This window comes from Lasioglossum baleicum, chromosome 15 (genome assembly GCF_051020765.1).
Source record: "Lasioglossum baleicum chromosome 15, iyLasBale1, whole genome shotgun sequence".
Classification (NCBI taxonomy): domain Eukaryota; kingdom Metazoa; phylum Arthropoda; class Insecta; order Hymenoptera; family Halictidae; genus Lasioglossum; species Lasioglossum baleicum.
In genome coordinates this window covers 7,175,699-7,201,488 of record NC_134943.1, presented here as the reverse complement: position 1 = coordinate 7,201,488, position 25,790 = coordinate 7,175,699, and the positions used below count along the sequence as shown (strand labels likewise).

At 43.0% G+C, this 25,790-nt stretch overlaps 1 protein-coding gene across 2 annotated transcripts; it reads left to right on the top strand.

Moving 5' to 3' along the window:
* Positions 1-1,110: 1,110 nt before the first annotated feature.
* On the top strand, positions 1,111-25,790 carry Wat (worker-enriched antennal transcript). 2 transcript variants are annotated; one of them, XM_076439102.1, is made up of 4 exons: positions 1,111-1,392; positions 16,021-16,150; positions 19,435-19,533; positions 24,780-25,790. In XM_076439102.1, exons 1-4 carry the CDS (start codon positions 1,384-1,386, stop codon positions 24,803-24,805), a joined length of 264 nt encoding a protein of 87 aa, XP_076295217.1. In that variant the 5' UTR covers positions 1,111-1,383; the 3' UTR covers positions 24,806-25,790. The 2 variants fall into 2 exon arrangements, with proteins under 2 accessions (XP_076295217.1, XP_076295216.1); XM_076439101.1 differs by lacking the exon at positions 1,111-1,392 and adding an exon at positions 1,504-1,774 and having other exon boundaries at positions 24,780-25,777.

Here is a 25,790-nt window from a genome sequence, read left to right as displayed (position 1 = left end):
ATGTTACGTACTTCGTTGAGCTCAGCAATAACTTATGTGCTGATTATCCGTGTAACACAAAATTGATAACAATTAACCACGGTGTCTTTACACCAAGATCTCCAATTGCTAGTGCTATTCAAAACAGTGAAAAGATTACAAGAACTGAAGAGTACCAATATATATTTTTCACTTTACTAAAATGATTAGAAAAACAAAAGAAATGTCTAAATGGCCTTGCAGCTTACGCAGGAGATTTCTATTTTCCACAAAGATTCGCAGTATAGCAATTAGGGTAAACTGTACAATGATTGGCACCCCAAGCCAAAATCATAGTAAAAAGCGTTTTATCTTTTTTTGAGATGTTTGAACGAGCTTAATTTGGTATCATTATAAACTAATAGAGATTTTTCAGCAAAATCAAACAGTTTTACGAGTCATAAATCTTTCATTATAAAATATATTCAGTGAATAACAATCATAAGACAAATAGTATAGTCATTGGCACAGTAAAAAGTAAACGTTAAACAGGCTATTTGTTTTATAATTAAACATATACGCAATTATTACATCTGTAGTACAGTCCGAAATTATAAGTTATACAGTGATAGAGTACACTTACTTGTAACGAAAATATTTTAATAAAACACTATTTACATTGCACTGTGGTCATCTGTCTGTCTTACTGGATGTACCAGCGTTGTCAACAGTCATATATGGAACTCTGTTATGAAAACTTACAACGTTGCTTTGAAATATAAATAAGAAGTGCCAATAATTACTGCAGTGCCAGCAATAGTACAGTTTACCCTACAAAGACACCTAGCACGGTGTCGTAAAATTAACGCGAGCAACAGTACCTTTACCGAGGGATCGACAGAGAGACTGGCCAGGAAACGTGTATTCAGATGCTCCAAGAAAGCAGCCTTGTCGCCGAGTTGACGGTAAATGGCGATCGGTCGCGTGGTGTCCCCTCGAGGCAGATAGTGCTCGTCTCACCTTGACCATCGTCAAGGGCTCATAGTGTCTAGAGGGGCTTGCAGGATCCAGGAAGGTCTGGGAGGGAGTTGGAGAAAAAAGTGCCGCGTCGCGTGGCCTCCAGCGGCGACATATAAGTCCCAGGAACAGCCCCCACCCATCGTCAAACGGCCCCTGTACGGCAAGCGTGGCTGATACACCTACGATCCACCTTTATCGGCAACATTACCTGCTGTCCACCAAAGATCCAAACGTCTGTCGTGGTAGGAGGTTCATAAAGCACCATTCATCCCCCTCTCCACCAAGTCCACACCACCATCATCCTTCTTCAACCTCGTGGGACGACAGTTGACTGTCAACGCAATCGCTGGTGTCCAGCAAAGTGTCCATTAGGAGCTGCAGACAGTTTTGACGGATTGGAACGCCATGAGGATCGTAAGTAAAGTGTAAAAAAGTTGAAAGAGGTGCAAGAGAGGTGTACGGACAGTTGAGAAAGGGTTCTCTTCGGGCCTGCGATCGCGCGATTTAATTGGAAGGGGCGGTCGAAGCGAGAAATCGGTGGGGGAGACTTTCGCGGGACTAGATAGAGCTCACAGGTGAGCACCGGCTGGCTCTTGGTTCTCTTCGATCGCTCGGAGAGTCTAACACTTGGTTTGGTTTCCGCGACGCATATGATTGCCGATCGGTGCACGCGGGATCGGAGATTCTCGAGGAGAGATCATTCTCGCCGGTCGTTCGGGAAATGAGGTGTCCTGGCCGGCACCCCTGAAGAGGCTGCCTACGAAATACCTAAACGGACAGGATGAGACTGTTACAAGTGAGGATACTATGACGTATTGTATGGATGTTGTGTGCTCTGGACTTTACGTAAGCTGTATCCATCAGAATTATTAGTATATTCTATATACTGTTGGCATCTTTCTGCTGGCTTTTCTCAGTCGTATTGTGTTGCTAGAAATGTCTTCTGTAGGAAGCTTTAGTCACGTTGCTGTTATAATGTCGGCCTCAGGGGATTTTACCCAAGTAGAGAATTTTCTGTGAATATAAAGATAGAATATTGTCATGATCTACAGGGAGTGAATAATTTCTAAAAAATTGAATTTAGGAGTGTGATTCTTCCTGCCTAATTGAAAGTACAGTCTTGTTGCTTCAATATTAATAAAAATTGAACTGGGAAGATTGACCAATTTTGAAATATTTAGTCTACTGCAAGAGAATACATTTCTCTTCATAAGAGAATCTTAAAGAAAATTTGCCCAGATCGTTTCTAAATATTGGAAATAGCAACGGACTACTTTGCTAGACTTTATCGTATAGACAGGATGGTGCAAAACCTTTCACGTTGGGTAGACTTTCTCAATTGTCAGCAGGCCCTAAATTATCAGTGGCTTAATTGTTGCCCGTCTGTAGAACATCGGGTTTGATCCAACCAGATTAGTCGATCTAAAGATAGAATCGCTCGTTAGAAAATCGAGAGCAGTATCGCACTCGGTCTTCTCCTCCGCGAACATGTAAAAGCGTGCAAAACGCAGGGCCTGTGTGCAGTTCCGACGCGACTTTCTACATTCTCGTTTCTGGAGTCTCGTCTCGGTTCGCGAAAACTACGCCCGCGCGATCAACGTTGCTCTATCTACCTGTTCATCTATATTCAGCATCGTAATTAATGGTCTCGAAGAAACTGTCAAGGGTGTAATTAAAAGAGACAAGTGAAAATTTTACAAACGAGGTTCTTTAACAGCGAACTATTCAATTCACCAAAGTCTGCAAATCTGCTATTTGAGATTCATTACTTATTAATGCTTTTACCTGTCAAGATAAAAAAATGAATTTTTGTGCAATTTTGGTTTCGCTAAATAATTTTGATTGTGAGAGTGCCAACTTTCGATTGTTTCTTGAGATTTTATCGAATTTCAAAAATCTTCTGATGATGTTTGTTTGCCCGCCTCTCGTTTTGTATGTCAACGAGGAATCTCTTCAGCCTCCGGCGATTTCATGCGAGTCGTCCGGGTCTCAGAATAGAATCACGCAGCATAATTTAAAATTTAAATAAAGTGTGCTATTAGCGTGGCTACAGAACATGTGTCTACCTATGTAGGTCACAAATATCGACACTTCTGAAGACGTCTTTATTAAACTAAACGGTGTAATCACCGCGACCGATGAAAAAGCTAATCAATTCTGATAGAAAGCTCATTATCCCGCTGGTTAGTAAAATTATCGATCGTTCAAGGCCTTTGCGAATGCTTCTCTACGCTTTCTCTGGTTATATTCAGCTCCTGTGAAATAAAACGATTACTGATTACTCGCGACGAAGCAATTACTAGATAGTCACGATGAAGAAACGGATTAATGAGGAGAGGCTGTTTGGAGGGGGTGATTGGACGAAGTTGAACGGACGAGCGAGGAAATCCGCAAACCCGACGGGTTCATTCACGGGATCGTAGCCAGAGGCGAGACTGGTCCACGTCCTTGCCCCAGGCTGGTGCAACGTTTGCTGTTGCGCAATAAATAACGAGTAGCAAACCGTCTGTCAGGAAGACGATTCACAGCTGACGACTAGACCGTTTAGAGAACGTTCCCTCGTGAATCATTCGCCTCTCTATCCCCAGCTAATCGCAAATTCCCTCATAAATTCAACCGAAACGTCGACCTATAGCCTGAATGAATCAGTTTCAGAACAGGTGCAAATTTCATTTTTTCTGCGAGCTGAACAATACAAATTCTTTCATTGTATATTAGTTTACCTAATACAGCACTAAAAAATGTTCGTTCCATGCGAAATAAAAGCTTTCTGTACGATTCACGAGTAACGAGTGTAATATAAAAATTTATTTACTTAAAGGAGGTTCCAAGATTGTCCGAGAGGCTACTACAATCACCCGTAACGAACACTCATTGTCATACGAGCACAGAATTCGCAGAGTTCCCATTAGAAAGCGAGGCATATCGACGTTCGCGCAGGATTGGCGCAGGAAAAGTGGTTAACGCGCACGGTGGCTCTCTAATAAATTCAATCTATTCATTCCAAATTGCCTCTCCGGCTGCCATGCCATAGCTATATTGCAAAACGTGCGCTAATACCGTTTTGCATAACCAGTCCTCGCGTCGTTCCGCGTTGATCCGAGGCGGGACGAGTCTCGGAAAAACCTCTGGACACTATGACGTCGTTAACACTAGATCTACTTGGCACTAAACGTCACTAATTTACATCACCTTATAAAAATGATAGAAATGTGTCTATTTAAATTTTTCACCATTTCTCGATAGTATTATACATATCCAGAGAAATGAATTTGTTGTATAATTCCTGTCACTTCGACGCGTCTCGTAAAGTGTTAACTCGCTCCCGGGGATTAATATCCGCGCGATCGCGCATTTCGCAACGCGGTATCGAATCCTGTGATCGCGTGACCAGAACCGGAGGCTGACAACTTGGTCCAGGACGTCGGCCGATGGCGTTTTTCGTGCGTGACTTCACAAACAACGGCAAAACAGCCAGAACAAACCGAACGATATCGTTTGCAGCATCGTTGCGGAACACTTCAATTTTTACCTTAGGGATTCCCTGAATGGGGTCACTCCAGTTGTCTGCAGCCAATCGGCGATTCGAAAAAGATAAACCGAGTGGTAAGAAATATTTTCTGGAATCTTAGATTTATCTGTACCTGCAAGAAAATGAACGTTGCGGTGAGAATTATCTCGAATTCGCTATTTTACCTTGATTATGGGCTCTTGTTTTTTGTGCTGTTGGGCAAGATTTGTGACTGAGGGGTGGGCTGTGGAAACGTATGTTTGTGGTGCGGTATGATTCATCGTCCGACTGCAGGTTTTATGCATTTGTCACAGGAATGAGTGGGTGGAATTTAAAAGCATAGAAATGCGAGGGGAATTTGAGAGTTTTTGATGCATGATTTTCTTCTAGTAACTTACAAAGAGATTGTGTGTGTTACGTACTTCTGAGTTCGTTGCTGTAAAAGTGTCCCCTATTACCGAATAGCTCCGCGGCAATCACAAAAAATGCATTCCCTCGCGTCGCATATGATTAAACCTGGTTCGCGTTGTAACGATCACTATTATTTCAGTCGGCGATATGCGAAATCCGCGAGCAATTCCGACCGATTTCGGGGGATCTGGTGCGTGAAGAACATGCGGAGTGTCTCCGATCGTTTTTACACGCCGATTGCGGATGTGGTTTTACCCAGGTTTTTTTCTCCCCGTTCTGGCGTGCGATAACTGTCTCCACTGCAACGCGAAAAAAACGACGTTGCATTCTAAAAGTGAAATTAATCGATAACCGGCGAAAGATCAAAAGAACCGTGGTTTCGTTTCCAGAGGTGTTTGCTCGTAGGTACTCTTACAGTCGAATAGTTGATCACGAGCGGAAACACGTTCGCGCGGTTTGATTCCGCTGTTCGTGAGAAGCGGAATGGGGCCTGTTGTGCGTGAAGTGAACGATTCATCGGTCGACATAAATCGTGCTTAGCGCACCGATCCCGATTACTCATACGGCCGGAAGGCCGATTTCATCGGCGTTTTATCATACTTTTGTTTCTCCTCATCGGGAAAACGGTAACTGCGATCCTCCAGCTGTAAATCACAAGGTTGCGTCACCAGGGGGTTTCCCGACGGGGTGCGAGCATTGTTTTCCGCGTTTTCTCCTTCGTTTGTGTCTACTTTCCTCGCTATAGCGAAGAAATCGCTTTATTTTCACTTTATTTTCACGCCGTTGCAAACGTAATCTCTCTATTTAACGGAGATTCATGTAAAGATCCAGATAAACATTTATAATCTCGCTACTATTGTTTCGTGTCCCATAAAGCAAGATTTACATTCATTTTCCAAGTCGTTAAAAATGAACATTAAATACTTCAATCGTTTTGAGACTCCTTTAAAAACCACTGAAGGTCTTTTAAACTCCACTGAATAATTAAAAACGTTTCATACAAAAATCCTCATAGACAATCGATCTAATCATATGAGATTACTGATAGTTAACCGGAAACAATTAATTCAATTAACCCCGTCTTCTATTATATTTCCGAGAACGATTTCAAACTGTCCTCCAGTCTTCGATCAGAGTTTCCACGTAGCAGTGAAACTTTCCGATCCACATTTTACTAAAATCCCCCGGATCCAATTACAGTCTCCGATACCCTTCTCCCAGCATAAAAAAACTCCCCGGAATTTTTGCCCTTCGGCGAATAAAGTGGAATAGAAGGGACAAGTCAGTGTCCAGGTTCTTGAAACGTTCTATCGTCGGCAAAAATCTTCGGTGAATGGTGGCGAGTTCTGGACCATTCTCTTTCTTTCTTTTTCTTTCTGGTTCCGTCTCGGAGAAATGGTACTTTTCCCAATGGTCCGCGAACCGTGACGACACGTGCGATCGGAAGTATCCTTCCCCACTCTCTCGATTCCCTCGATCCTCGGGATCAGCTTTACCCCTTTCACACGGATGATGACGTAATGAATGCTGCAACCGGTGCACTGGGTCTGAAATACTCACCTGTGGACAAGATTGATCTGCCAATTAGCCTGCCCGTAGCCCGGAAATTCCTTTTGATAGCCGAGCGAATTTAAATGAAACATCTAGTAACTGGAGACGATGGAATCTGACACGGTCCTTCGAACGGCTTTACTACGCCTGGAAAAGGAAAGGAGCTGCATAGTACTACACTTTGCACATTTGTGCAATTTTTAATTCCCTCGGACAAACCATCGGTGTCTTATATTTGCTAGAAATTTATTTCTGTAACGACCAGTTTCAGCAAATTCGATGTAATGAGCAAGTTCTACAAACTGTTACCATTTCCCATGTCTCGAGACGTCTGAAATATCATTACACGCCGCGACGGCACGCAAGCTTGTAATTTAGATGCCACAGGGTGCAAAAGGCACCGATCAAAGCCATAAGTTGCTTCAGATGTTGATTTACGGCACGGGGAAAGAGAAGCAAACGCGTTTAGAATCCGAAGCAGTGTCTGTTACACAGAAATTCAATGGTAACGCGGAGAGGCCAGGTGTTCCACTTTCTAATTACGAAGACGTTCGTTTTCTAGCACCTTTGGCCCTCTTTTCCCGCAATAATTGGCCCGACGCCAAGGACGAGACCCCGCGGATTGCATAGCGACACATGCGTTGCATCAAGTTGCATCGGGGATGCGATACTTTCACTAGTTTTGTTCGAACTATTCCCCTCAGTATGAGAATGGCCCGCTCCTGTAATATCTACTTGTTCACGTTTCGTCAAAGAGAGTTCTCAGTGGAATTTCATTTTGAATGATGTGAAGTGACAACTTTCAAGGAGCCACTGGTACCACTATAATATTCACTCTAAAAATTCTCCAGCATTTCGGACACCAGCCGATCATCGAAAATGCAAAAGTTTGCAAATCCTCCGGCAATTGGCACTGATCGTGAGATCGTCATTTCCTCACCTCGTTACTCCATGGGCAAAGTGAAGCTAGAAATGGTCAACAAGCAATTTCTCGGGTGTAACAAACGAAATCCCCTGAATAAGATCGTGATGCAAGATTGTAACGAGCGATTGACGTGTCGGCGGTTCAGAAAATTCGAGGGAATGCGTTTAAAAGAGCGAAACGACGGCGAAGGAACGAGGAGAAACCGGGATCGACGTTACGGAACTGGTTGCTTGGGGAAACGAGAGCCTGCATAAATTCGTTATGTTCCCCGGAGAAAATTGTATAATGCCCGCGTAACAATTTCCGAGGATATTAAGAGAGTACACAGAGACAAAGACCCATTGTAGCGAGGTTCGAGGTTCGAACCGGCTATTGTTCGACGCTGGGGGTACTTAAACGAAATTCTCCGGCTGATCTAGTGAAATAGAGAACGTTTGTTTCCCTGGTCATTTGTCGCCCTGTCCTGACACAATTTTGCCGAATAAAATCGGTCCTAGTATGTTCATGTCGTGTGCAAATTGGCAAAACAAAAGAAAAAAAATATATAAAAAGACTTTTTAATGACCGCGCTTATATTAAAATGCACTAAAAAGGAGAAAATAATTTTTTTATACAATAGTGACTATAAATAAAAGCGTGGAGCCAAACAATATAGTTTAGCTATATTAAAATTATTTTCTCCTTTTTAGTGCATTTTAATATAAGCGTGGTCTTTTTTTATATATTTTTTATTTTCTACTTTTTAGTCTTTTTTAAATGGAACGCAAGATATAGTAATACTGGTATGAAATAGTAAGATATGTGGAAACGCAAGATATGGAAATACACAAGACAGAATGAGGGGATGACTCCGAGAGACGACGTCTCTTGATGGAGTTCGAAATTGTCCGAAATGGAACTGAATGAACGGAACACCACACTGACTGAGCTCCTTCGGTGCGAAATGGGTTAGTGGAGTAGAGATGATTCGGAGTGGGAACGCGTAGTACGGTAGGGAGCGCTGCCGCGCGGAGTGGGGATCGCTGAACACGATGACGTACTACCGAGTGTCGCGCGACGAGGTGTGAACGCACAGATTTTTTTTAAAATTTGTTTTTTTAATTTTCGTTGTCATCCAATTCTGAGCTATGTTTAAAGTTTCAAGTCTCTAACTCATCAGGAAGTGGTTTAAAATTCGATTACAAGATTTGACGCATACAACAACAACAACGATAACTCGATAAGCTAATAATATAAGCGTGGTAAAAATGAAAAATTTCAATGCACTCCATAGATTACCTCAGATGTGCAAAAATATGCGAACAGAATCGCAAAAAAGGTAGAAATTAGAACACGTTGAAATGCAGCTGAACACCCCACAGTTGCCTAGCCGGAATCATCGTGCAGGAATGCATCATTGTGGAAGTCAGACGAATTTTTATCAGACGCCTTGTGCAAGTGCAAGTGCATCGCTGCAACGCAACGCGCGCGTGGTATCTTCACTGTAGAAACTTCACGCGCAGGTGTCGTAAATCGAGCTTGCAAAATCCGCGTCGCTTCGCAAAAAAAATTGTGAAAATCGGCTCGACCGTTTCCTAATTATTTCGACTGTCGTCATTAGCCGTAAAAAAATAGAAAATCATTTTGCGTCGGTTTATGACCGCCCCCATGGCGATCGAGCGAAATGTAAGAGCTCTACGGAGATAATACATTTCGCTGGAACAATGTGGGCGTGTTGACAATGGTGCGCCAAGTGCATGTAACGTATGTGCATTCCGGCTTGCGCAAAGATACGGGCGCGAATGAGCTGTTCGACGAGCTATTGTCAGCCGGGCAGAATGAGTCCGGTGTTCGGGAGCGCATTCCCGAGGGTCAGAAAAATCGGAGACGTCGAGTCTGCCGAAAGGGACAAGCAACTTTAAAATCCTCCACGCTTTCGAAATCCTCGTAAAATTCGCGTTCGGGCCATAAAAAGAGAAACTTCGCGCGTCAACTAATACAACGGCGATTTAATGAGCCGCGTGAAAATTTCGCGAGCCGTCGATAAGTGGAAGCTTCTTTATTTATTTAAATCACGCGAACAGGGAGCGGATTGAATTTTTACCGGTGCAATTCTTTTTGGAAAGTGCTGTTGGAAATTGGTGGAAAATTTGGTACTGTTACAACACGAAATCGATTGTGCAACGGTGCAACCCAGCTGCATCGGTTGATGTTAATGATCCATAATGCAGGTCGAGGCTTCTCTATTTATATAAGTCGTGCAAACCACAAGTACCTGATTTTTGCTCGGCGAAATTCTTTTTTGAAAGTACTGTTGAAAATGAATAGAAAATTTCATCGATAAACATGGAATTGATTATGCAATCGGTCTGCGGTTTTCCGGTGCAACCTGTTTGCATGTGCTAATAAACCCAGTTGCATCGAGTACTATTAATGATGCAGAATGTGCGTGGAGGTAGCCAGTTTCTCTTGGTGTTAGACGCGGAAGTTGCGTCTGTCGAAGTGCAGCTGCATGTGCCGATCTAACTACTATGTACCCGAGATGCATCGCGTATGCACGGAGAAACTCGAGAAAACGCATACGGTTGTGTCCACGATAATAGAGATCATTGTTTTCACGAGGAGTCGGCCTTTCTCTTGTGCCGACAGGTTCGGCGATCTCGATCGATGACTTCAATGTCATTATCTCGCTTATGAGTTCAAGTTTTCGATATTTAATAGAGGAGATAATTTAATCGACGATCTAAATTGGTTGCTCCGCTTTTTTCGTGGGATTTATGATCGCGTAATTGCATTGTCGAGTGACTTGTCGACTTGTTATCGAGCGAATGTATCATTCATGAGTAGCTTTCAGTGGATGATTGATGGACGAAGATTTCGTTTGATTTCGGAGGTGGTGTTCGATTGAAATTTGTAGTACACGGTTTCTGTATGACGCTCCGATAGCCACACTCACGTGACCAGTATAAATCGAAGTATAAATCGCAGCGGAGATCGGTATCGGGGAAAGTAATCGTTACGTCGGCCTCTGGATCCGCTCAGTTAGTTCTGAGGCGATATCCATCGCGATTAGAGCGATACAGAAAGAAAGGGTGTTATGCACTTTCGATGTCGAACGGTATTGGCGCACTAGGCAAATATGCCAGACTTTATTTTAAGTAAAAGTAAAATTTCGCAGCGACTGGATCGCTACAGGCATTCGGCTATTGAGGAAATTCCTTCCGACGGTCATTAAAATTGGTTCTAGATAAGCTACTCGCGATAGGAAGTAGTGAGCATAGTTCTAGGTATACCGCGAAGTAAGGAAATGTTAATGTGGGTCGTGTTGGTGCTGCATGCGAGTCACGTTTTTCGATCGAAAAGGTAAGCGACTTCGGTCGCGATCCCTGTTGAGAAAATGCAATTTCTTTGGTGTATTGCGTTTTTCTTATTACTTTTGAGCCACTGTTGTCGATAGACAGTCAGATATTCAGATTCATCCAGGATTCATTCCAGTCGTTTCAGGATAGCATTCAGGGAGTCTAACTTAAAAGCTACCAACATATTTCCAAGCATCTGATCTAATAACCATCAAATAAACACACCTACCGAATACCTCATGCACCACCGTGCAACCATTCACCTAAAACTTTCGCTGGGAACCTGTGCCCTCGTCGAATCGATCCGAGTGCGAAGCCCATTAATCCGCCAGCGGAAAACACGCGTTCTCCGGTTACAAACCTTCTCTTTTTCGACCAGTTCCTGTCGGTTTGTTCAGATTAAAGACCAACGTTTCCCGACACTGTTGACGATTAATACCTAAATCTTCATTACGAAATTCCTGCGAATGGTAATTTTCTCAAGATCTGTCTGCTCGTTGTGCAATAAACTAATGTATCTGACACTTCTAGAAGAAATTGAAGTTGTTTGGGCTACTTTTGGAGAGGCTGTCCTAATTTGGAGCGTGCTTGGACGTTTTTTGGATCGACTGTGTGTGTGTAAAAGCGTTTACAATTATTTCGCAACGCTGCCAGGAATAAATTACATAGTTTGCCGGCACAAACATAGTCCCGGCATAATCTCAACAGTTTTCCTCGCGATCATCGGCGCGCGTTGGCTCAGATATCACGGCAGCATGATCTGCCGTCACGGTGCACGCACATGTGTGCCGCGGTTTGTGGGCGACCTCGTGCCTTTGGTATACCCACAACGAGCGCGTGACTCTCCTTGCAGCTCACCATAGTTTCCGCCGCGTTTTAGGTGGCGCTTCATTGAAATCCATCCTCTGGGAACCGTTCCGTAATTCGCCTAATTGATTAGTCACAGTCTCACCGTTGCTCCCGAGCGGCGAAAACTCCATTGAATATCTTGATTCTATTCCCGATCGACGCGTGAGAAGTCTTGTTCCATGGAATACACGGCGCGGAATACATGAATGAAAAATTACACTCGATCGTCGCTGATGGATCGATCTATGTCTGTTTTCCCGCGCTAGGATCCCAGATCCAGTCCTTGCCTTCACCCCGTTGCCTCGACCTTGCTTTCCTGTCTACTAACTATTTTCTTGCGTAACTATTCCGATCCGTGGCTTATGGTTTTCACGGTTCTAGGAAATTTTTACGAAAAATCAACCTCCTCGATAGTGCAGTCCAGTTGAGGAATTCAGCGTAATGGTGTTGCCTCGTTGATTTTTCCAAAGTGCACGTTTCAAGGAAATCGATGGAATGTTGCACGCTCTTTTGCCGTTCTGTGTTTATGGTACACAGTGACGGAAATTGTACAACTGGGGAATTTATTTGCCCAGATCGGTAATTAAACCCGGTGTCAATCAACGACAGAGTACGATTCGAAGCCCCGTAGACGTATCATTACGCCGTCTTTCTCCTTGGTTCAATCAACATCATCCGCGGTTGCTGCAAGTAAATTCACTGGGCACTATTCTCGCAATAGGCGACCCATTTTAATCTCATGTCGGTCACGTAACATACACCCGAATTAATATTCGGACGCTCTAAAAAGACAATAATTCTTTTAATATTGTACTATACGTTTTGAACTGGTTTGGTAAGCTAGAGCAATTAGTTTATTACAGGATGTGAAAAGAAATATTTTGAAAAATTGCAGTAGATCGGAATTGTTTTTATGTGGGCATATAATGAAAATTTAAATAATACGTTTTGTAGATCTGTGTGAATTAAACACATTTTGAAAATTTCGTCAAAATCGGTCGACGTTGCAATGAGCTACAAACGTTTAGGTAAAAATTGCAGATTTTCACGATTTCTGGCCTCTAACTGCAATACATAAATCTAAGGATTCTTACATCTTTCAATGCCTGTCGTTTTTTCCCGCATCAACCGATTTCGATGAAACTTCCACAGTGCATATAATTGACACAGATCTACAAAACGTATTTTTTAAATTTTCAATGTTGGCCCACATAAAAAAGTTGTAAAATACAACATTATTATTTTTCCTACAATTCCGATCTACTGCAATTTTTGAAAAAATTTCTTTTCACGTCCTGTAGTAAACTAATTGCTCTAGCTTCCCAAAAATGTTCAAATCGTATTGTACAATATTAAAAAAGTTACCGTCTTTTTTAGAGCATCCGAATATTAATTCGAGTCACTGTACACAGAGTAGGGCATTAATCGATTAAAATTTTAATCATGATTGATTGATTAATGTGTACGATTAAAAAAGGAAATCATCGAAAAATCGACGATTGATTCAATCAATTGATGATGTTAGTCGTCAATCGTTGATTAAGAAAAGAAATCGTCGAAAAAAGACATAGAAGCACGTGAACAGAGTTTGTATAGACCAAATGAATACACCTAAATTCAGTTTACATTTTTTTCAGTATTCATACAGTTTTGATTCCGTATTTCATTTCGAAATTTCAGCAGTTAATCATTAATCAATTATGCGTTTGACGATAATATTTAATAAGTATTTTTTAAGTATTAATAAGTATTTAGTCGTTAACCGCATTGTGTGTGTGAACAACTAAACTAGGATATTAATTGTTAATTGCGATTAACGATTGAAGTAGAAATTTAGTCGTCAATCGTTGATTAAATTTTTGCCCAACTCTGACTGTACATAGGGTCAGTAAATCCAGTTAATTGCTTACGTTACGTTCATTGCAGTGTACTAGTTTGCACCACCTCCTCAGTACAATTTATAAAAATCCTTTTGTCTTCCTTGGACTGCGCCCAGTAGCACCAGGTGCAAATAAAGATCGATGTAGCTGCAGTACAAGAATAGATCGTAGGAGACCAGTAGCCAATCGAGCAGGTCTCGAAGGGTTTACAGCATCGGTCACGATCGTTTTATCATTCCCGACGGTGCGGTGGCGGGGCAGCAATTAATCGCCTTGACATTGTGACAAGAGAAAGAAATCGCGTGGCGATGACGTGGCACAGCTCACCTTGCTTTCGATCGGGCGATCGAAGTATGAACGTGCGTGCAAATCTCGATAATCGTCGTGATGTGAGCGCGCAATTATTCCCGGGGCTCGTTCCCAAGCGGTAACGTCGATGGAATCCGTGACGAGCCGGACCGTAAAGTGGCATAACGGTTTCATCAGATTTTACGTAACGAGAGACACCCGGGGAAAAGAAGAAATAAGACGATCGTCTTTTCACCGGGATGGGGATTCAAATCCGCCCTAACTCCGAGCGTAAATACGGGGGAAATTTACGGCTTGAAATCGGATTGACGAATCGATTCGGTCTTTCGGGGTGTTTGCGTCATTTTTACGACGCGGACCCGGTCTTCCTTAAGTCCTCTTTCTATTTTACGAGCACCTGAAAGTAAAATGTTCATCTCGCCGTTCCTCGAGAGTGTCGAAACGACGGACTTGTCCACAAGGTAATTAAATTTTCGAATCTCTCTCTCTCTCTCTCTCTCTCTCTCTCTCTCTCTCTGACTCTTTGAAAGTGTAGGAAATTATGCTCGGTGAAATCTCGATGCTTCCCTTCGATCGTCGAGAATTGCCTCACTATCTCGGAAACGTTAGTCGATTGCACCACGAAATACTTTCACCGATAAATAGTCGCCTGGTTATCAGCGTCCTGTGTCGAGACCATCAATCACCGTTTACGACAAGCACTCGCTAGACGGAATATAATCAATTAACAATCGGAACGGATTTAGTTTAAACAAGCCCGGTTACGCCGTAATGGACGGCGTTCGCCGGGAATGTTTCGTCGTAATTCATCCCCGCGAGTTAATTTATTAAGTAACGCGCTTTACGAGGAGCTCTCTCGGAGCTGCCAGTGAGACACTCGCTGCTTTCGATACGATAGAAATGTTCGAGGAGACTAACGGCCGCCAAATGAGCACTTACACCGCTGATTTTATTCCTCGGCTATTGGCCCATAAATTTTCATGCATTGTTAACCGACCAACGAACCGATCGTAAAAATTGTCGCGCATGCTGCACCCGGTAGCCTAACGGGTGTCCAATCAGTGCGGAATAAATCTGTCCGTTCTGTCGAGTGAAAACCGTGTAGTGTGTCTAACACGTTAATCTCTGTATAGAATTGTTGTCCATTGATCCCTAAATTATTAGACAATTAAAAGAGCGTGTGTTGTTTTCCAAGTTGAAGAAATTCTTTCCTTGCTCAGGCTGACAGCTTCGTCTTTCTCAGGTGAAAATATCGTGTCGTAAAATTATTTTCAGTCAAAATGTAGGTTCATGAGAAATTCTGAGATCATGTATTATTCTACGATTTAATTTTCCGAGCCAAAGAAATGATTTTTGCTGAGTATATTACTTCTCGAACTGCTACGGTTCTTTACTTATTAGAAACGTGAAAAATTCTCACACAAACTTGTACGAGGAATTCAACAAAATTTTTAAATTTTCCTACAATGTGCCAGTCGTTTCTCGATTTTTTCCAAGTTCGTTTTTCTTACACCCTGTATGCAAGATAGCTCAGGTAGCTCAGTGATCGAGAGGTAGCAATTTGATCGAAAGGTAGCTCACGCAATGTAGCGATTTCATCGAAAGGTAGCCATTTCATCGAAATAGACCAGTTCCACGGTTTTACGATCGTTCTCAACTGTGGCTAACGAAGCAACAAAGCTGATAAATTTTTCTTGTTACCAGAATTTGCCGGATTAATTACAGCAGCTTCCTTGCACGGATATTTGAGCTACCGTGAAGTTAAATCGTCCCCAAGAGGGGGATTTAATTAAAACCAACCAAAACGAGCAATCCCTATTCGAACAGAATGGAAGACGACTCTTCTGTTCGCGATTTCGAACGGAGAATCGCTTTTTGTTCACCGGATTGAGAAAGAACAGATCCAAGTGAAAGGTGCCCATCAAGGATGCGTAATTGGTGACTTTTGAATAATACGTCTGCGGTCCTTGATGCGTTCAGAAGCAGAAGAAATCTGTGGCACGTGGTACGGTGCTAATTAATGCCATCGGTGTGAGAGATGATGGTCCGTTCCGCGCTTTTTACTTTATTAATGCTAAATGTATTATGTAACCGAGCTCGACGGATTTTGATCCATTGACATTGATTCCTTCATTCTTGGAGAACGGCTATGCTGTTTCAAAAATAAAAAAAAAAGAGAATTTCACAACTCGTAGTGACAGCCTCTTCTTTCGCGATTATTACTAAAAGTTATTTTTAATACAGTCAACTATTGCACGTCTGTTTCAGACAATTTTGCTGGTCTTCGTGTTCGCCGTGCTGGCGGTATGTTCAGCGCAGGACTATAGTCAACTGTTCGCAGGATTCGGCCCATACCTGAGGCAAACTGCAGGGATGAGAGATCCTCGATCAAACAGGGGTGCGTAAAATGACGAATTCAAAATAAATTATAAATTTTTAAAAAATATTAGAACGGACATCGCCTCTCTCAAAAATATGGAAAGGATGTTTTGATCCTTCCATTGCCCCAGCCGCTTTTTGTCTCCTTTTTTCCGCGACCGCCTAAGGTCAGCTCAATCGATCTGGCATTTACTGCGGCACGTGTCGATGCAGACTGCACAGTGCACACTCCACACGTAACCAGGATACGCGATCCTTGCGATCGAGTGGAACGCGGGAGAGCGCGTGTGTACGTGCCAGAATGGGTGCCAAGTTCAAACTCACCTACAATAAATATCGCCGGGAAAGTGGCGCTGACAAAACGCCGAGCCGTACTCTGAAACTGGTCGATCCTGTGTTGTGTAACACGTGCAGCTAGCGTGCGAACTTTTCCGCGAATCTCGCCTCCGCAGCATCCGAATTCATTTTCACACGCGCGAGAAACAACGAAAAAAAAGCTATGTACTCCGATTTTATTTCTCTCTTGCGTTTTACGCTTCGTCCGTTGGCGGAAGTTTTGCGTTATAGAGTGCAACAATTAGGCTGCGGTGTTCTGTGCTGTAATTATATCAAGCTTACAGACAGAATCAGCTAGAAACTTTCACTGAATTTCGCTCCTATTTGCGTTGCTTTTAATCGGCCGCGGGTATATCGATACAGGAAATTTTGTTTCATGAAACTTCTGCGCGGAAACGTGTTATACAGAGAAAATAGAGTGTTGCAATGAAAGTTTTGAGGTACTACCGTATTTCTGTAGACCGACCTGTTTTAATGTAGTCTTTTGCTCATGTTTACTTCAGCTTTGTGATCTCAGACTAGAAAAATTTCATTTCCCGATAAATATCAGCAATTTGATAGTAACAATCACACGGTAGATTTATTTCTAAATCCTCATAGACTTCTCCCTTTCCAAAGATTCTGTTTAAAAATAAAACTTGAGCATCAGAATTTTTACATAAGTTTCAATTCGCGCAATCGCCGAAAGGTCACCGGCTCCCCTTAATCGATCCGATCGATCGATCCAGTCAATATTTCGCAACGAATCGGTAAACATCGATGGTGGTCTGGCACACGAACACAGCTTCCTACGTGTTGCTTACACCATTAGCATCGATTGTCCGTAATCTCGATGACTATACTCGACTCTATTAATAATCACGATTCGCTTCCCGGCTGGGAAGGATTTCCACCGGCTTTCCTTGAAGACTTTCCCCTTTGATGCATCGGTAAATAACTTCCCAGATCGTGCAACAAACTCGTACATCTGCTGGGGACTTTCAGATATCGCTGAAGAAATCGAAATCTTCCAAGCCACGGTAAATTCTGAGCCAGCAACAAATTTTGTTAATTTCTCCTGTTTGTTATCACCGAATGATCAAATAACTGCTGGAGAATTGAGTAGTTCCAAATCGTTGTTAATAACAAATAATAATAAATGAATTAAAAGTCACATGCCCTTAAATCGACGTCGTGCAATTCGCTTGCGTGTACCAATTAAATTATTGAACATCGAAAACACCGTTGTGAACCGCCGGCGCTCCTCGATCGTGATCGAGCAAGCATATAATATTCGCAAAAGACATCGGATCGTCGCGGGGGTCCAACGATCGGCGATCGATCGCGATCAAGCTCGGGCAACGATCGTGAAGGCCACCGCGATCGTTGCGCAAACCGATTTCGCGAACGATTCGTCGCGTGCGGCTCGATTCGCCGATTCGCTCGCGTGCTCTCGATAAAGATCTACGGGGGATCTACGGGGCTCTCGACAAGCTGTCTAGATCGCGGAAACCCGGCGTGACTCTTCGGTCTGTTTCGGAACAGCGGCTCCGTATTACAACCAATTATCCTTTGACAGCTCGTTATCTGGTTTATGAATTTTTATGAAATGCCGCGCTGCCGCGCTCTTTTTCCGTGGGAAGAACGAAAATTTCTGTTCCTAATTAAGATTCCAGCGGAGATTGGGATCCGGTCGAAATGAAAACTGCAGGATTACGCGGGGTGGCTTAATGGAGTGGCTGATGGACGACGTTTAATGTACCGCGATGACTGATGTGTCTTGAACCATTGCATCGAGCGTTCCATTAATCTCTCCGCCGCCGGAGATGTCGGGAAATTGAGAAATATTTAATAAACCGTTGCTTGAAAATATTTGCTCGTTAGATGGATCGATCAAAGTCTTTCGTAAAGCCACTGAATTACAGAGGAGAGCCACAAAAGAGTTTCAGAAGCACCGTCTTACATTTGTCAAACAGGTTTTACTATGAGTTCGTTGAATGTTCTTTTTAACACTTCGAGGACGACGTCTGTACACTGTACCGACTCTGGTGAACGTAGATTTCATTTAGATAAATAAAGTACCACTATAGTTGTATAATACAGTCCCCGAAATTTCCATAAAGCCACCTATGTTTTGACATATTTTTTTTTTTAATATTGTCAAGTTTACTACTTTTTCTCATCTACAATTATATTTAGTTGATACTAATCATAAATCAACGAGTATCTGCTCGGAAATGTTCACCTTTTGGGTCTGTATACATTTTTTGCTGCACGAAGCGAAGTATAAGTGCGAAATTTCTATAAAGCCACTTAGTTTGTGCGTAGATTCTGAGTGAATATGTCCAGCTAGGTACAATAAAAGAAGTGTAACTGAAATTGAAAAGTAAGGACTTGCATAAAAGTAGATCTGTAAATTTATTGAAATCGTAATATGTTATATTTTAATGTCTTATTAGTAAAATGCCAGGACAATTGTTGACTAGTGAAGAAAAGGGGCATCCATTGATGCTCATATGGATATGGGATCGTATTTTCGAAGTTATTCGAAGAAATGGCATACAAATACAAAAGAACTTATTGTTAATTTTGAACCTACTTATTTAAAAAATATGTGGCTTTGTGGAAATTTCGCAGTTTACTTTATATAAAATTATATATTTACGTTTATTTTTTTAAATAAACATTATTCCTATTATTTCAATCGACATATGTGTGTTTTTAATATGCCTAAAATGAAATCATACTCAAATTTATCATAAGTACCGAATAATTATAAGATATTACCAAAAAAAACCCGCGCGCGTGGTGGCTTCATGGAAATTTCAGGCACTGTAGTTCGACATGCAGAAAAATGAACAGTCAAATATGAGAGAGCACCTACTTCGGAGGTCAGAGATGAAAGTACGGTGGTTTGCAGAGATGTTAAAATATGCAAACAATTTCAGCACTCACGAAACTTGTAACAGAGCTTGCCCATGCCCCCAGGTCCAGTGCTGTTCCCACCTGGACCCCCGCCGAACAGCGCCGACACGAGCGGAGTGGTCGCGGGCGCGAGCGGATTCGGATTCGTGCCACCCAACCAAGGTAAATAGGTGATCGGATACAATTGGATAGGATCAGAGAGAGAGAGAGAGAGAGAGACAGCGAGCCAGTAGGAAGCAAAAACACGCTTGTGTTACCATAACCGTGTGGGCGAAGTGAGCGAACAGGACACAACAAGGGCGCAACACGGTGTCTGCTCCTGACACGAACCACCAAAAACTCACCCAGCCGAGGAGTAACTTTGGGGCGGGAGATCAGGGGGTGGAAACTAACCCCTTATTCAATAGCACTGTCACGGAAACGTGCGAACACCCCCTCGCCACCCCTGTGCACCTAACTTGTGAATAAAACGCTATTTATTTGTTATCACTCGCGTGAAATCACCTGTCCTTCTTCCACCGTTGCACTATTCAAGGTTTCATTCGTTTGACGTCGTGTTATGGTGGGAATTAGCCCTATCTACGGTAGAATTAAAGTTATAGTCGCTTGGTCTCTTCCGGGGGGATCGTCACAATATTATTCATTTAGTCCTTGATTTAATAGAATTGTAGATAGTTAATATTCATTTAGTTTTTCGTTAAATATAATTATCAGTAGATTGCTGAGCTTTCTGCAAACTTAGATCTAAAGATCCTCTCTTACACAGCCCGGCCAAGTGAAAGTCGTGCTTTGTAATACATAATTGAAGTATCAATTTAATTTGGGTGTATTGATCTTGAGTGGAAGCTTACAGCAGACGAATGAAATCTTCGGTATTTTTAAGAATCGCCGATCCTCTCCAACTCGATCTCCAGCGATCGAGCACGACGTCCGGGATCTGAACGGAGGTCGTGCTCGAACCTTGGATCGTTTCCACGAACAACTCGCCGTCCGGCTCGCGATCGTGAACCCGTCGAGGTCGAGAGACCTCTTCCTCTTTTGCTAGTAACGTCAAATGCCACCACCTCCTTCTTTGTAACGCGGAAGATCGTGGCGTATGCAAATCAAGATTCATCCTTGTCGCTGCTTGAACGTCCTTCTTCCGCAAGAGTTCCCAGACCCGCGAGCCGTGAACGGAACAGCAATCAGCACTTTCTCGCTAACTTGTCACTGAACTGCGGATTTTGTGCGATTTTCCCCATCGAGAATTTCGTTTACTCGATCCTGGAGAGACTGAAGACCTCTCGAGCGTCCTCACATTGTGCAGAATATTTTGTGAAAATCGTTTGGTGTCGCTTGTGCTTCTGAAAATTGTTTTCCTTTAGTAGAAAATCATCCAGAAAATCGTCCAGTGTTGTTTGCATGTCGAAAAATTGTTATTCAAGTTTGATTTAGTGAGGATATTATTCTCTTTCGAAAAGAACTGCTCCGAGGCTCAATCTTTCTGGGGTCGACAAAGTTGAAGAAATTATGCACGGTAACAGAGCCTTGAGGAGAATGAAAAGATTCATTGTTGATTCCTGTTGTTGTAAATCAATCCCCGTGACCTCGTAGCCGCATCAACATCCGCAGTCTACTTGTCAACCAGTCACGCACTAATTCATGTACACATCTGTGCTAATTCATTGTAGTTCGTTAAGAGCAAGCTGCTGTACAAAGCGCCGCTAAGTTATACTGTAAATAAAACGTTGTAAATATAACAAAGAGAAGGTAAGTCGTTCTCTGTAATAACATTTCACTAAGGCAAACATAATAAAGATCCCTGATTCTCATCGTCCTTAAAACAAACACAACACCAGAAGTAATCCCTTAACTTTCAATGTACAGATAATCGTTCAATTAACATTCTGTAAATGAAGTTGAATGAATTCTGACATATGATCGAGAGAAAGAGAAATTGCAACTGGATAGTATGACCTCATGGTACTGTATTAATTTATACGCTTGTACGAAAGTATGAGGAAGAATGAGAGTGCACGTTGCTCAGGTGTTAAATGGGGACTCGAGAACTTCCGGTTCCACGACCGCAAGGTGTCATTTTACCGCGGTTTCACAGAGCTGCCTTAATCATAGTTACTGCAATCGTTATGCACTTAAAGAAGGTTTCAAGTAAAATTCTACTACTCTCAACGGAGTCTTGCATAATTCTCAATCTGCAGAAAAACTTACTACAGAAAATGACATTTTTCTCAATTCCTCTTGCCCAAAAAATGTTTCAGGAGACTTAGAATCTACTTAAACAATTCTCTTGCCTCAGAAAATGATCTAGGGAAACCAGAATGTGGTCGAACGTCCCTGACTAGTTACAAAAATTTGCCCAGCGTTTAAATAGGGATGCTAGGAAGGAGGAAGAGAGTGTAGCGGAAGAGAAGGATGTGAGTACCGGTTTCCCCGAGGAAGAGGCAGCCTTGGGATCCACTCGGTCCGGAGAAACCGCTTTGTGCCGGGTCAGTGAAAGTGTTTTCGTCGGCCTCGTGACTTAAACTCGTTTGCGCGTAACCTTACGTGAGCCTGTGCGCGTGGCGTAACAGGTGTTACGAGGTTAGCCGGGTCGTTGACAAGGTCTCTGGTTCCCGAAAATGGAGAAAGATCAACGGCTTCGAACTGTCACGGTCAAGTTCAACTTTCTGCGGTCTCGAGCTTTGGGTCTCTGAACGATCTCGAAAACGCTTCTCTGTCTTTGCCTCATCGTTTCGTATGAAAAATTCTGATTTTCCTGACAGATCGTAGATGCAACAAATGATTGAAAAATTTGTTCATACCATTTCTCAGTGAGAAATTGTTTAAATAAGACCACCCGTGAACAATTCGTCTCTGTATCCACGTGTACACGCGCTTGAAGCATAATCATCCGATGAAAAAATGCATAGTTAATGTTAAAGGACAGTGACAGACGCCCGTTTCCGTCCATGTTGTACGGAACCGCGGCGACGCTGTCCATTTACGCGTAATAGTTCATAAAAGCGAATTGGATTTGCATTCTTTCTCCATCGAGCGTGGCTCCCGCGGCCATAAACTCAGCTTTACGAGTGGCCTAATGAGTCGGTCCGAGAGTCCCCGGTAATTTCAGGATTTATAATCGCGCGGCGTGCATGATTGCGCGTCATTAGGCCAACGGTCGCTCCCTTTATCGCGAGCCACGGTGCCGTTAACGAATTACCGGCCGCGTGAAAGGACCACGACCGGCCCGGGCGTAATTTGAAATAATCGTAACGGACGGTTATTTAATCCCCTATGAATTTTTAAGAGCCGCTGCCCGCATAATTCTGAAAAACCCCATGCGCACATCCCCTCCTCTTAGTTTCACTCGTCAGATAATCCGAGGGGTTCCGATAGTCTCGGAACGAGCCGCTCGCCTGAATCATTAGCGTGCACCGTGATTACGTGTAATAACAGCGAATCGAATTACGGAATCGGCTACTTCCAGCTAATCGCTCGTCCAGGTTCGTTGATCCGCTCGAATCACTCTGCTCCGGAATCGAAACTTACTATGGTTGCTCGTTTTAACGTGTTTGTTATCGGCTTTTTTCTCGGTAACTGTCTTCTTAATTATAACGTCCTATAAAATCTCTCTTACGAAATATGAAGCGGTATACTATCTCTGGAATGTCGCGGATTCCTTGTATATTCACATTTTACCGTTCTATCAATTTAACGCCATAAGACTAAGCGAGTTAGAGAAACGAAGAACGAATGCAGTTTCAATCAGTCGAGCGACGTAACAAGTTGTTGCATGCGAAACAATCAATCTACTTGAATTTTAAGTACATATTGCGTTGGAACGTTACGTGTTCAATTGATGTTACCGCATGCTCTGTACGCATTCTTGGGTTGTCAAGTATCGAATGACAACTGTCAAGTGTCTGAGAGATTGTTGTTGGCGCTGTGTTGCGTTCGGTAAATATATGTTTTATTGCTAGGGGAGCATTTTAGATTTATTACGGGAATGACATCATATGAACGTGTATTATGAGCCAACTATTACCAACAGTCCTGTTCGGTAAAAATTTTATGGAGTTGAATGCGATTCATCTGAATCTGATCTATTCGATCCAAAATTTAATAAGATTCGTAGTATATCCGGATAAACTTGTTCGAAAAATCTAAGTAGATTCGTCCGGAATTTATCAGACAGTGAAAAGTGAATTCGATCCGTCTCTGTTCAAGACACAGGAGCCTCGAAGTCAGCGTCGTCTATTAAAAGAAGCCACCCAGTTCTCATGAATCCCAGCTCCACAAACAATAAGGGCGTACAAAAAGCATAGTCTTCGAAAAAACCTGTGTTCCCGGGGCCGTCTGATTTCGCACGAGTTGTCGCGAACAATGCCTCGCGTTGTCAGTACTCGCGCGCGATCGCCGCGAACAGATCGGTGCGGAAATAAATCTCAGGTGTCGATTATGAGAGCGAACGGCAATGTGTCTTTCGGCTGGCTTCCGGTCGCTAACATTTCTAAACGTGGTTTCGAAGTGTACTGATCATACAACCCTTAAGAGGCCCAAAATTCGATACATTCGACCTCGTGCAAATAAATGAAATGGCAGAACTGTGAGGAAAAAATTCTGTAAAATGAAATAAAAATTGCAGAACTGCAAGGGAGGTGTTTCAACAAGTTAGGCTAAGGATCAGAGCATGTATGCAGCCCTCTGACCAGAAATTGAGCCTGACCTGCTCCCAGTTTCGGTCTCTGGTTAACTTTATTGTCGGCATCGCGTTGTGGTTCAGCGGCCAGAAAACCGAGCACTTACCAATCAAAGGGAGAAGAAGACGGCACGGCGCGTGGGTCGTCGAGGCTAGGTGACGAGGGTCCTCTAATTAACAGCTTTGAAGTGGCACGGGCCTGAGTTCTCATTACCGGGCGGTCAGGTGTCCCGGCGATTACCAGCAGAAACGGGACTTTGCCAGTTAGCCGAGCAATCGTAGATGAAAATCACACGGGATTTGCCGGCGGACGACTCTCTCTTCTCGCAGGGTTGCAAACCCTCGTGGGAGGGTTGGATCGAAAGCCTGTCGGGGTGAAGGAGCCCCCGAGAGCAAAGGGGCCTCGGGAAATGAGAGAACTTTTGTTTGGGGATGCGTTCGGTTTGTTTGGGAGCTCGGGCTTTTCGTTTTGGCGAGCATGAATGCTGCGGGAATAGGGGATCGTGGTCCTCCGACTGGAAAAAAAGTATGGTATCGTGCCTCGTTTTGCGCTTAAAACCTGCGTTTTGCGCTCCGCGATTGTGTTATCGCGTGCGGTTTATTCGGAGGAGCAGTGACTGTTTCGTTCACTTGGAACTGGACTTTGTTCGAAGCTGGTTTTAAATGGCTCTAAATTGTTTATGTGAAATAATTTGTACTGACACCTGGTTAATCTTCCTCTGTGTTTCAGCATTTTACAGGTTCTTCTACTATTAACCGGGCAGCTGAGGGACTGGAATGGGATAGGATCCAGAACCTCGAATGTCACATCCACTGCGACGCTAATAGGGAAAGGGTACGATTCCAAAGATTCCTCGAAGAATCTTCATTAAGAATCGCCACTCGGAGTCTACGAGGGGGTGGATTTAGGGAGAATTATTGTATACGTTGTTCTGTTTAGTGCGACACGAGTGCCAATTGCGCGAGGACACTCTTGGCCAGGCTAATAGATTTCTAATATATTAATACAACTAGCGGTGGACAGTGAGCGTGGTTGCCTCGATCAATCTGGCAAGAATAATCGATCGACGAACCAAAGAATTCAATTTATACAAATTAATCGAAGCAAAAATGAATTTCTCTCTCTTTCTATAGTTATTTCCGAAAATTTTATTCATTACGATCAGTATCAAAGAAAAAATTGACCAAATTGTGAGTTTCGAATTGAATCCGATTTCGAGGATTAGATGCGATTCGCTATCTTAAACGTAGTGAATCGATCGTCGATTACGTTCGCAACACCACCTGTGATCTATAATCGATCACCGGTTCTCGGTATCTGTTTAAAATCGGCTGTACATACGCGTAGACGGTCCGTCGATCCTGATCGCGACGAAACGAACGATATCTTCGAAGGCTCGCTGCGTTTCCGTAACACGATCGCGATTTCCCAAGCGTGAGCAATGTTTCACGCATGCCTGCGCGCGGCTGTCATATCGGATCGCGATCGATCGCGATCATGCGTCGTTGCCGCCACCATCGATGCACTTGAAAACCATTGAACTGACGGTTCGGGTGAAAAATACTGCGTTCTCCACGATCCGGATCGATCGCGGACCGATCTCTATTAATTAGTGCGTAGTATGTTTTCCGTAATTGTACATAATATTGGTGCAATAAACACATTGTTGTTGAAAAGCGTTCTTGACAAAGGAGTACCTCAATTCTACCATTTTGATTATCATATTACACTCACTGTTAG